A 13,140-nucleotide genomic window follows, 5' to 3' on the forward strand; every position below is an offset into this window, starting at 1 on the left:
TTTCTTCACATTGAAAACTTCTTTGGTTTCTTCCTCCTCATCCTGGAAGCTCAGCAGGTTGGCCTGTGGTACCCCTTTGTTCTTCGTGGCCTCCTGCGAGGCTTCAGCCTATTGCCAGGGTCAGCGCCGCCCAGGAAGCAGCCCCCGGCCTCGGCTCCATGGCCTGCGATCAGCATTCGAGGGCCCAGTGGCACCCTCCCCTCTCCCCCCCGCCGGGGGCCCCGTTGCCCAGCTCCTTGCCGGCGCCCGGCTGGCCGGTGCCGGGCAGCGGCTCCTGCTCCTCATCGCGTTCCTCCCAGTCTGGAGCTTTTTTCTCCTTCCCACTAGGGGAGTCTAGCATCAGAGTCAACAGACTGTCCTTTGCGCGCAATGTGCGTGACTCCAGGGGCTCTGCCCCTCGCCACTCCCCTGGGATTCCACCTCACAGCCCAGGCTCCCTCTGTTTGAGCCTGGGTCCCCAGGGATTGGCCTAGAACTGGGGTTCAGAGCAGTCGGAACTGGGGCCCAGCACGTCCGGAGCTCTTGTTTCCTTCCCGACAGGGCAATCCATAATCAGAGTCAACATTCCATCCTCTGTGTGCAATGTGCGCGACTCCGCGGGCTCCGCTTTTCAACGCTCCCCTGGGATTCCGCCTCACAGCCCCGTCTCCCCCTGCCTGAGCCTGGGTCCCCAGGGTCTGGCCTAGAACTGGGGCTCAGTGCTGCCGGTTCTGGGGTTCAGCCCAGTCCGGGGCTTTTATTTCCTTCTTGCTAGGGAACGCCAGCCAGGCACCTAGCCGCGCCCTCCTCTTCTGCTCCGTCCTCTCCATGCGTGCCGCATGTTTCCATACCTTAGGCTTTTTCAGCTCCTCTGATTTTCCTTCTGGTTTTCTCTTTCCTTCTTGTTGTAGAATTTTCAGTCAGTCGACTACCTGTAGCTCTGGGCAATGTCCATTTTATATTTTAGTTGTTTTCCATTGAAATTGTTGTGTGCGGCTGCGGTTAGGTGTTTACCTGTGCAGCCATCTTGGATCCTCCCTTCTGTGACTCTCCACCGACATTGTTTTTAATATAGAACTCAACTGGAAATATATCCCAAAATCTTATACTAATGAAATGGGATAGTAATGAGTTCTTCCAAGTATTCCACATTGATATTCTTGGACCTAGCTTTTATTCTGTGGTAGTATGTGCAGATTGTGTTAGAACTATGCTTCTGTGCAAGGTGTATTATGTGAGTTGGCTACTATTTTAGATTCTGAATTTTGCTTAAAACTTCACATTTAAACTATGCTTTTTACCTTTAATAGAAAAAGACTAAAACTACCAAAGCAAAACTTTCTCCTATATAAGGAAAATTAACTTATCTTGTCATGTTACAGATTTGCTCTGAAATTAATTTTTCAGCCTTTTCTCTAGGAAATGATACACCTGAAGAACTACAAAAGAAGTTAATAAGAAAGATGAAGTTAATTCTGAGCTCAGGTTCCGATGAAGAATGTGCAATCTGCTTGGATTCATTAACAGTTCCTGTCATAACACATTGTGCACACGTCTTCTGTAAACCCTGTATTTGCCAACTCATCCAGAATGAGCAGGTTTGTTTTATGCTTCATACAGAGTCAGTGTTTAATGGAGTGACACATTAGTTTTGAGTGTAATGGAAGCTCAAGTCCATTAGACTATAAGAGTTTTGCACTTGAATTTACTAATGTACTTTTCATGGTTAATTATATCATTGCTTTAATAGGTGATATATTTCTTATAATTAAAACCTTTCAACCTAAAAAGACATTATATGTTTGGTGGCATAACTGTTTACATTATTGTTGTGCAATAAATAAATAATGTGAGATGCAAAGGTAATTTTCATGTTTTTTAGTAGAAATGGATGAAGTTAACTCTTAGAATATATTTTTATTTATTATATCTAAAATATAAAAATTATTGCAATACTTTATATATTTTTTACTTAAAACTTTATTAATAAAATTTAAGTGCAAGTTCCAGTAATATTGTATGCACGTATAGCACATCTAAATTTGACTTTGTCACATTTCAAAGTCTCAGCTGCTACATTTAGCTATTGCCTATGGCATTATGTGCAGTAGGATTTTTTGAAGTGAAATAATCCTTTAAGCAGTCCTTCAACTGAGATAGAATTTTGAAAAACAACTTTGATGTGTAACATACATATAGAAAAATATGTACAAGTCATGATTGTACAGCTCAGTAAATTATGAGTGAACACATCCATGTAAATGCTACCGAGGTCTCCTTATGTTCCTCCCAATCCTTTACATCTCCCTCCTCCTTACAGGTGATCCAGCTGTGCTGACTCTCACATTGTTTTAGTTTCAGAATCTTCTTTTATTATAATGATATTTGGTATGTAGTTATTTAAGAAATAATCTTATTTTATTATCGTGTCTTGGGACAAATAGACACAACAGATACTACTTTGAATGAACCATTAGGATTTAACAGATCGAGACTGGCTCTCCAAGCCATTAAGGAGGAAAAATTTTTTCCTTCTAAATAGTTCAAACTGGTATTCTATATTGTAGTTAGGTTGAAGAAACTGTTACTTATGTGTTTGTTTTTTTTAGTTTTTTTTTACTTGTCTGCAGCTAGTATATCATTTATTGTTTCAAGTTCTTAATGTTAGTCAAGATCACATATTTTTACTTTTATTCTCTTCTTTTCTAATCCCACTGACTACATTAGAATATTACTATCAGCCTGGAGTCCAGTATGTATGGATTTGTGTCATGGGTGAATCTGATAAAAGGCTTAATAAGATGCTAGCTAAATTTGTATTTCTGCACCTCTGATAAGTGTCACTCATATTTTCTTTCTTTTGTAGCCACATGCTAAATGTCCTTTATGCAGAAATGATATACATGGAGACAATTTATTAGAGTGTCCTCCAGAAGAACTGGCATGTGATACTGAGAAAAAATCTAACATGGAATGGACATCCAGCTCGAAGGTAAAATATTTTTGGTTATTTGTTTATGTTAACGTAAAGAAAAACCATATATAAAACTAATAATTATCCTTTTAATTCTGTCATTTGAATATTAAGCTTTTTGGTGACTACTGGCTTTTTTATTTCTAGTGGTGATTTTCAGAGGAAAGAGTAAGGTTTCAGTTTATGAAGTATTCTTTCAGTCTTTTTTTTTTAATTCTTTCAGTCTTAATTTTTAAAATTGGTGGTCTTCTACTTTTTTCATTTTAGGGGAAATAACATAACACTTTTCTCTTCATAATAAAAAAATTTGGATATGTTTTGCCAATTCAAAATGGAACCTAATGGGTGTCCAAATTTTTTTCAGATCAATGCCCTAATGCACGCATTGATTGACTTAAGAAAGAAGAACCCCACCATAAAGAGTTTAGTTGTTTCTCAGTTTACAACGTTTCTGACTTTAATAGAAACACCACTTAGGTAAGTTTAACAGTGTTCCTCAATTTCAATAAAGGATTTTTATATATGTTTTGATTCGGATATCAAAAAATACTTATGTTTTATCAGTTTTTTTCATTCATCTATCTAAAATAAATTTCAGAATCACAATAAAGAATATTTCTGAGTGCATGGGATTTTATAGATTAAGTCTGAATTTATTGGAAAAAAATTGACTGCAGAGCCTTACAATGTAGTAGATGGTTAGTAAATATTTGTCAAAATAAATAAAGAGAATTAGTTGAATAAATACATTGTAATTACTTTGCATGTTTTTATAGTATAAGAAGTGTTATTTCTCTCTTTTGTCCCCTCCTTTAGAACCTCTGGATTTGTGTTTACTCGTTTGGATGGTTCAATGGCCCAAAAGAAAAGAGTTGAATCAATTCAGTGTTTTCAAAACACTGAGGCAGGATCTCCAACTGTAATGCTCCTATCCTTAAAAGCAGGTGGAGTTGGTTTGAATCTTTCTGCAGCTTCTCGAGTGTTTTTAATGGACCCAGTAAGTAATTTTGTAGACTTTTGTTGTTATTACTTATATTGAAAAAAGAACAAAAACTATTTGGTAAATACATATCCTATATAATATCCTACATAATAAAAATGTAATATGCAAATGGTCGTTACGATGTAAAGTGTAATGACTGACTATTTAAGGAGCCGATCACAGGTCAGCAGGAGGGTGGGGCAGCAAGCTACAAGCAGGAGGCGGAGAGCTACAGGAGGTGGTAGGACAGCAAACTGAGGAGGGGGGTGGGGAGAGCTACAGCAGGGTGGGGCTGCAAGCTACTGACAAACTATTGGTGCACAGATTCGTGTGCAAGGCTACTGGTGTAGTTTATAATTGATTGTGAAAATTCCTTAGGCAAACTTTAGAAATAAATAATAACTTTCCAAGTTAGATTACAATCAGAGCTATATTTAGGCATTCAAGGGTTTCACATTAATATCATGGATGGCAGTGGTCTGTTGTATTTTCTTGCCTTAGTTCTATGAATGAAGTTTTAAATCTCTGTTATAATTTTATTACTTTATGGTTATACTAGAGGCCTGGTGCATGAAATTTGTGCACTAGGGGATGGGGTGGGGGGTGTCCCTTAGGCCAACCTGCACCCTCTCCAATCTGGGGCCCCTCGGGGAATGTCTGACTGCCTGGCAGTCAGACATCTCTTTCACAATCTGGGACTGCTGGCTCCCAATTGCTTGCCTGCCTGATCACCGCTTCTGCCTGCCTCTAACCACTTCTGCCTGCCAGCCTGATCACCAGCTAACCCCTCCCCTGCCAGCCTGATCGATGTCTAACTGCTCCCCTGCCAGCCTGATTGAAGCCCAACTGTTCCCCTGGCAGCCTAGTCATCCCCATCTGCCATCCCCTGACAGCCCAGTCAACCCTAAATGCCCTCCCTGCATATTCCCTTTATTAGATAGGGTTTTTTTCTTTAACATATTGGACAGTGTACTGCCGTGGTCTTGACAAACCAATAAAAATGTAAACCCAAATTAAAAGTTACGTAAAATAAACTCCTTAAACAGGAATTTCATGAGACTTTGGAAAGGTGATATCATGTGGTTGCTTCTTCCTTTTTTCCTTCTCTTTCTCTTTCCTTTAAAAAATATATATATATTTTATTGATTTTTTACAGAGAGGGATAGAGAGTTAGTAACATCAATGAGAGAGAAACATTGATCAGCTGCCTCCTGCACACCCCCTACTGGAGTTGTACCCACAACCAAGGTACATGCCCTTGACTGGAATCGAACCTGGGACCTTTCAGTCCACAAGCCTACGCTCTATCCACCGGTTTCGGCTTTCTTTTTCTTGATGTTTTATCTTTTGTCCTTTTCTCCTTTTATTCTTTTTCTGCCCTCTCTTTCTCTTAACTTTTCTGTTGGTAGAATCATCAGTACTTGAATCTGTCTTGCTTCCAGAAGACAAAGAAGAAAGAAACACACCGTCATCGGAAGAAAAAGATGATCTATGTTGGGATCAGTGGTGTTTCTGGTTTTGCTCTTTTTCTGGTTCTTTCTGCCAGCCCCAGCATCTTCATGACTTGTGCGTGGGCACGTCTACAAAACCTCCCTGCCTTGGTGAAAACTATAGGAGAAAAGGCCTTTCTGGGTGGTCTCGAGCCCTGCTCAAAGTGCTGAGGAACCAGGGTGGGGAGCACCTACCTCCAGACCTCGGGGAACTCTCCAGTAATGTAACTGCAATGTCCCCATTTGCCATCAGAAATTAGTTGTAAGTTACTTCCAATGTGAAACCCTACCTCAGACATTTCCTTTGTGGTTTCTAAAGATTTTAACCCATTTACCTCCCTAATCTAGTCAGAGATTTCTCAGTCTGTTGCATGCTTCTATGTCTCTGGATCTTTAGATTCCACATGAGAGAGATCATGTGATACATGTCTTTCTCTAACTTGCTTATTTTGCTTAGCATAATACTCTCCAGGTCCCTTCATGCTGTCTATAGTTTAAATTTAAAATTTAATGTTCTCTACTCTGACAATTCATGCTATTATTTAATACTACTAGTCTTCTATCTTTCTAGTTTACTGTTGAAACCTTCCATTGTGTTTTCTTTTTCTTTTTTAAATTTAAATTTATTTTTGTTTAAAGTAGTACATGAGACTCCTTTTTCCTCCATTTCTCCCTGGACCCTCCCCCCCCCCCAGCACATGCCCTCACCCCCCTACTGTCTGTGTCCATTTGTTATGCTCATATGGATGCATATAAGTCCTTTGGTTGATCTTTACTTCCTCATCAAAGGTTGGACAGTTTGTTGCATGCTTTTATGTCTTTTGTTCTATTTCTGTTCATCAATTTATGTTCATTATATACCAAAAAGGAGTGATATCATGTGATATTTATCTTTCTCTGACTGGCTTACTACTTTGCTTAGCATAATGCTCTCCAATTCCATCCATGCTGTTGCAAATGGTAAGAATTCCTTCTTTTTTATAGGAGCATAATATTCCACTGTGTAGATATACCACAGTCTTTTAAACCACTCATCTACTGATTGGCATTAGGGTTGTTTCCAAATTTTAACTATTGTAAATTGTGTTGCTATAAACATGGGATGTATATATCCTTTCTGATTTCTTGGGATATATTCCTAGAAGTAGGATTACTGGGTCAAATGGAAGTTCCATTTTTAATTTTTTGTAGAAACTCCATACTGTTTTCCACACTGGCTTGCACCAGTCTGCATTCCCACCAGCAGTGCAAGAGTGTTACTTTTTTTAAAAATATTTTTTTTATTGATTTTTTTTTTTTACAGAGAGGAAGGGAAAGGGATAGAGAGAAATATCGATGAGAGAGAAATATCAATCAGCCACCTCCTGCACACCCCCTACCGGGGATGTGCCTGCAACCAAGGTACATGACCTTGACCGGAATCAAACCCGGGACCATTCAGTCTGAAGGCTGACGCTCTATCCACTGAGCCAAACAGGTTATGGCAAGAGGGTTCCTTTTTCTCCACATCCTCACCAGCACTTGTCATTTATTGATTTGTTGATGATAGCCATTCTGACAGGTATGGGATGGTACCTTATTGTTGTTTCTATTTGTATCTCTTGGATGATTAGATACTTTGAGCATTTTTCATGTCTCTTGATCTTCGGTATGTCCTCTTTCGAAAATGTCTATTTAGGTGCTTTGCCCTTTTTATTTATTTATTTATTTATTTATTTATTTATTTATTAAAAAATATATTTTATTGATTTTGTACAGAGAGGAAGGGAGAGAGATAGAGAGTTAGAAACATCGAAGAGAGAGTGTCATCGATCAGCTGCCTCTTGCACATCCCCCACCCGGGACCCTTCAGTCCCCAAGCTGACGCTCTATCCATTGAGCCAAACCGGTCTTGGCTGCTTTGCCCTTTTTAGAAATATATATATTTTATTGATTTTTTACAGAGAGGAAGGGAGAGGGATAGAAAATTAGAAACATTGATGAGAGAGAAACATCCACCAGCTGCCTCCTGCATGCTCCCTACTGAGGATGTGCCTGCAACCAAGGTATATGCCCTTGATTGGAATCAAAGCTGGGACCTTTCAGTTCCTAAGCAGACGCTCTATCCACTGAGCCATACCAGTTAGGGCCCTTTGCCCATTTTTTTTTTTTATTGTTTATCTTTCTTTTGTTAAGTTTATGAGTTCCCTATAAATTTTGGAGATAATATTAGCAAATATGTTTTCCCATGCAGTAGCTTTCTTGTTGTTTTGTTGATGGTTTCTTTTGCTGTACAGAAGCTTTTTATTTTGATGTAGTCTCATTTGTTTATTTTCTCCTTAGCTTCCATTCTCCTAGGAGCTGTACTTACTGGTAAACACATTGCTATGTCATATGTCTGATATTTTGCTACCTATGTATTCTAAAATTTTTATGGTTTCCGTCTTACGTTTAAGTCCTTTATCCTATATTTAGTTTATTTTTTGTGCATGGTGTAAGTTGGTGGTCTAGTTCCTTTTTTTTTGTATGTATCTGTCCAATTTTTCCAGCACAATTTATTGAAGAGACTGTCTTGATTGCATTGCATGCTCTTGCCTCCTTTGTCAAATATTAATTGAGCATAATGGCTTGGGTCAATTTCTGGATTCTCTGGTCTGTTCCATTGGTCTATATTTCTCTTCTTGTACCAGTACCGGGAGTTTTGAGAACAGTGGCTTTGTAATATAGCTTGATGTCTGGTATTTTGATCTCTCAAACTTTGTATATCTTTCTCAAGATTGCTGCAGCTATTCAGGGTCTTTTTTTATTCCAGATGAATTTTTGGAGAATTTGTTCTAGGACTTTGAAATATGCCATTGGTATTTTAATGGGGATTGCATTGAATTTATAGATTGCTTTGGTTAGTATGAATATTTTAATGATGTGTTTCTACCAATCCATAAACACAGTAAGTATATTCTTCCATTTGTTTATATTTTCCTCTATCTCTTTTTTTAGCATCCTGTAATTTTCTGAGTACAGGTCCTTTACCTCCTTGGTTAAGTTTATTCCTAGGTATCTTAATTTTGTTGTTGCAATAGTAATTGGATTGTCTTTTTAATTTCTCTTTCTGTAGTTCACTATTGGTGTATTATAAAGGCCATAAATTTTGAAGTTTTAATTTTGTATCCTGCTACATTGCCAAAATCATTGGTTATGACTAGTAGTTTTTTTGATGGAATCTTTAGGGTTTTCTATATACAATAGCATCTCATCTGTGAATGATAATTATACTTCTTTTCCAATTTGGATGCCTTTTATTTCTTCTTCTTTTCTGATCTATGGCTAGCACTTCCAGTACTATGTCGAACATTATTGGTGAAAGTAGGCATCCATTCTTAGGGGAAATGGTTTTAGTTTTTGCCCATTGAGTATGATGTTGACTGTAGGTTTGTCATATAAGGCTTTTATTATTTTGAGGTATGATCCCTATATTCCCACTTTGCTGAGAGTTTTTATCAGGAAAGTATGTTGGATTTTGTCAAATACCTTTTCTGCATCCATTGATATGATTATGTGATTTTTGTCCCTCAATTTGTTTATTGATGTATCATGTTTATTGATTTGCAGATATTGACCAGTCTTTCATCCCTGGAATAAATCCAACTTAGTTTTGGTGTATCATCTTTCTAATGTAATGCTGAATCCAATTTGCTAGAATATTGTTGAGGATTTTATCATCCACGTTCATCAGGGATATTGGCCTGTAATTCTTTTTCTTTGTAGTGTCATTATTTGGTTTTGGGGTTCGGGTAATGCTGGCTTCATAGAAAGCTTGGTGTGCCTTCCTCTTGAACTTTTTTGAATAGTCTGAAAAGGATAGTTTTTAGTTCTTCTTTGAATGTTTGATAAAACTCCCCTGTGATGCCACTGGCCAAAAGCTTTTGTTTATTGGAAATATTTTAATTACTGTTTCAGTTTCATTAGTAGTTATCAGCCTATTGAGGTGTTTTACTCTTCCTGATTGAATTTTAGAAGGTCATATTTTTCTAGGAATATATCCATTTCTTTAAGGTTGTCCAGTTTGTTGAAGAAAAGTTGTTTGTCGTATTTTTTTTTTTTTTACAATCCTTTGTATGTCTGTCAAGTTGGTTGTTACTTCACCTCTTTCATTTCTGATTTTATTTTTGGGTCCTCTCTCTCTACTTCTTGGTGAGCCTGGCTAGAGGTTCATCAATCTTGTTTATCCTTTCATAGAACCAGGTTTGGTTTTATTGATTTTTTTTGTCTCTATGTCATTTTTTTAAATAAATCTTTATTGTTCATAATATTACAGATGTTCCTCTCCACCCCCTCCCCTCCATTGCTCCCCTCCACCAGGTCCCCCCCCCTCCCCTAATTGTCCTCATCCATAGGTGCACAGTTTATGTTCAGTCTCTTCCCACAACCCCCCTCCCCTTTTCCCCGAGAATCATCAGTTCACTCCCCTTCCATACCTCTGATTCAACAGTTAACATTGTTCATCAGATTTAAAAAAAAAATTTTTTTTTGTTTTTAGATTCACTTGTTGATAGTTACGTATTTGTTGTTCATAATTTTTATCTTTATTTACTTTCTCTTCCAAAAGAACCCTCTTCAACAATTCATATAATTCTGGTTTGGCGGTGCTGAACTCCTTTAGCTTTTTTTTTATTTTTTATTGGTGAAGCTCTTTATCTGGCCTTCAATTCTTAGTGATAGCTTTGCTGGGTAGATTATTTTTGGCTGTAGGTTCTTACTATTCATCACCTTGAATATTTCTTGCCATTCCCATCTGGCCTGCATGGTTTCTGTTGAGAAATCAGCTGACAATCGTATGGGTGCTCCTTTATAGGTAACTACCTGCTTTTCTCTTGCTGCTTTTAATATTCTCTCTTTGTCTTTTGCTCTTGGAATTTTAATTATGATGTATCTTGGTGTGGTCCTCTTTGGATTCCTTTTGTTTGGGGTTCTGTGCACTTCTTGGACTTGTAAGTCTAATTCTCTCACCAGGTGGGGGAAGTTTTCTGTTACTATTTTTTTCAGTATGTTTTCGATATCTTGCTCTCTCTCATCTTCTGGGACCCCCATAATTCTGATGTTGGTTCACTTGAAGTTGTCCCAGAGGTTTCTTAAATTATCTTCAACTTTCTGGATTCTCTTGTCTTCTTGTTTCTGCTGAGGAGTGTTTTTGGCTCTTTTAGATCCAAATCTTTGACTTGATTCTTGCGATCTTCCATTCTGTTTTTAGGATTCTGTATATTATTTTTTATTTCAGACAATGTATTCTTTATTTCTTGTTGATCCTTTATTATTTCTTGTTGATCCCTTATTATTTCTAGTTGATCCCTTTTCATATCCTCATAGGTCTCGTTTATTTTATCGGCCTTTTCTAGGAGATTCTTGAACAACCTTATAAATGTGGTTTTGAACTCTATATCCAGTTGCTTTTTGTCCTCCATTTCTTTTGTTTCTGATCTGTTTCCTTATCTCGGCATTTTTGCAGCTTCCCTGATAGGGCAGAGTTTCAGGGTGGAGCCTACAGTCTTGGCTTCCCTCAGCCCTGCCCTATGCTGCTCCTGAGTCTCAGTGTTCCTCAGGGTCCTTCAGTACTCGCTGCAAGCACCTCTGAGAGTGAGGTGCCCTCCAGTTTCACCTGCTACCAAACAGTCTAGGCTCTCGCCCAATGAGCCCGGAACGGGTTCACTGCAGTTGGAAATGGGGTTGGAAGTGCGGTTCAGACCAGTCTGGAGCTTGTCTCCTTCCCACCAGGGAAATCCAGCGGCACAGCCAACCGTCCCTTCTCTGTGCTCAATGTCATGCCTCTGGGGGCTCTGCCTTTCACCGCTCCCCCAGGATTCCGCCTTACAGCCCAGTCTCCCTCTGGATGAGCCTGGGTCCCCGGGGTCTGGTCTAGAACTGGGGTTCAGTGCAGTTGGAACTGGGGCAGCACAGTCTGGAGCTTTTGTCTCCTTCCCGCTAGGGCAATCTAGCTGCAGAGTCAACAGTCCGTCCTCTGCGTGCAATGTGCGCACCTCTGGGGGCTCTGACTTTCGCCGCTCCCTGGGTTTCCATCCAGCTCCCTCTGTTTGAGCCTGGGGTCTGGCCTAGAACTGGGGTTCAGTGCTGTCGGGTCTGGGGTTCAGCACAGTTTGGAACTTTTATCTCCTTTCTGCTAGGGAACGCCAGCCAGGCAGTCAGCCGCCCCCTCCTCTCCTGCTCTGTCCTCTCAGCGCGTGCTGCGTGTCTCCGTACTTTAGGCTTTTACAGCTCCTCTGCTCTTCCTTCTGGTTTTTTCCTTGATTCTCGTTGTAGAATTTCCAGTCAGTCGACTTTCCTGTAGTTCTGGATAATGTCCATTTTATATTTTAGTTGTATTTTATTGAAATTGTTGTGAGTGGCTGTGGTTAGGTGTTTACCTGTGCAGCCATCTTGGATCCTCATGTCTCTATGTCATTTATTTCTGCTCTGATCTTTATTATTTTCTTTCTTCTGCTTACTCTGGACTTTTCTTCTTGCCATCTTTCTAATTCTCGGGATTAAAAAATTTATTGCCATTTTTGCTATTCCTTTGTTATTGAGTGCAATGCATTCATCTTTATTTTTTGAGTTAGGCCTATGGAGCTATGAACTTATCTCTCAGGACTGCTTTCACTGTGTCCCATAAATTTTGGGTTAATATGTTTTCAATGTCATTTATTTCCAGGATGCTTTTTATTTCTTCTTTGATCTCTTCAGTAACCCAATTATTATTTAATACCATGCTATTTAGCCTCCAAGTGTTTTATTCCCCCCCCCACTGTTTTTTATTGTACTTCTAACTTTATGCCATTGTGATTTGAGAGATGCTTGATATGTCCCTGATTCTATTATATTCACCAGTTTATTCTGTTCATCAGATTTTGTATTCACTTGATTTTTTTAGATTCACTTGTTAATAGTTATGTATTTGTTGTTAATAATTTTTATCTTTACCTTTTTATTATTATTATTATTCAAGAATACTTTTTAGCATTTCATATAATACTGGTTTGGCAGTGATTAAATCCATTAGCTTTTTCTTATCTGTGAAGCTCTTTATCTGACCTTCAATTCTGAATGTCAGCTTGGCTGGGTAGAGTAATCTTGGCTGTAGGTTCTTGCTATTCATCATTTTGAATATTTCTTGCTGCTCCTGTCTGGCCTGCATAGTTTCTGTTGAGAAAGCAGCTGACAGTCATATGGGTGCTCCCTTGTAGGTAGCTAACTGTTTTTCTCTTGCTGCTTTTAATACTGTGTTTCTCTGAAAATAAGACATCCTCTGAAAATAAGATCTACTTACAGGTTTCCTTCTGAGTGAAATATAAGGCATCCCTCGAAAATAAGGCCCCCCTAGGCTAAACATGAGAGATTTGGTCCACTGATTCTGAAAGAAATGGAGTCACAAGAAATTCACCAAGAAATTCAGGAATTGGATTGTTATGATGATGTTCCAGAAGATGATGACATGATTGTCATTGACTAAATGAGTAAATTCTTGATACTGTAGGATTCACAGTTTGTCTGGTTTGTGTTGACAACTACCGTACTACCGTACCGTATACAGGTAATAAATTTCCTTTATTTTCATTTAACAATAAATGTGTACTGTATTCTTCATGGAAAAATAAGACATCCCCTGAAAATAAGACCTAGCGCGTCTTTGGGAGCAAAAATTAATATAAGACACTCTCATTTTCGGGGAAGCAGGGTATTATCTC

General features: G+C 38.7%; 1 protein-coding gene across 8 annotated transcripts in view; it reads left to right on the forward strand.

Annotated features, from left to right (window-relative positions):
- Window positions 1–13,140, forward strand: part of HLTF (helicase like transcription factor) — a 113,647-nt gene that overhangs the window by 80,362 nt on the left and 20,145 nt on the right. For 6 of the 8 annotated variants that reach the window (XM_045584104.1, XM_045584103.1, XM_036444933.2 and 3 more), the window contains 4 exons: window positions 1,387–1,577; window positions 2,846–2,971; window positions 3,318–3,430; window positions 3,770–3,950. In XM_045584104.1, coding sequence (XP_045440060.1) covers window positions 1,387–1,577; window positions 2,846–2,971; window positions 3,318–3,430; window positions 3,770–3,950 — 611 coding nt within the window. The remainder of the gene's footprint in view (window positions 1–1,386; window positions 1,578–2,845; window positions 2,972–3,317; window positions 3,431–3,769; window positions 3,951–13,140) is intronic. The other 2 variants (XM_036444935.2, XM_036444937.2) reach the window with 1 other exon arrangement.

This window comes from Pipistrellus kuhlii, unplaced genomic scaffold, assembly GCF_014108245.1.
Source record: "Pipistrellus kuhlii isolate mPipKuh1 unplaced genomic scaffold, mPipKuh1.p scaffold_m20_p_2, whole genome shotgun sequence".
Classification (NCBI taxonomy): domain Eukaryota; kingdom Metazoa; phylum Chordata; class Mammalia; order Chiroptera; family Vespertilionidae; genus Pipistrellus; species Pipistrellus kuhlii.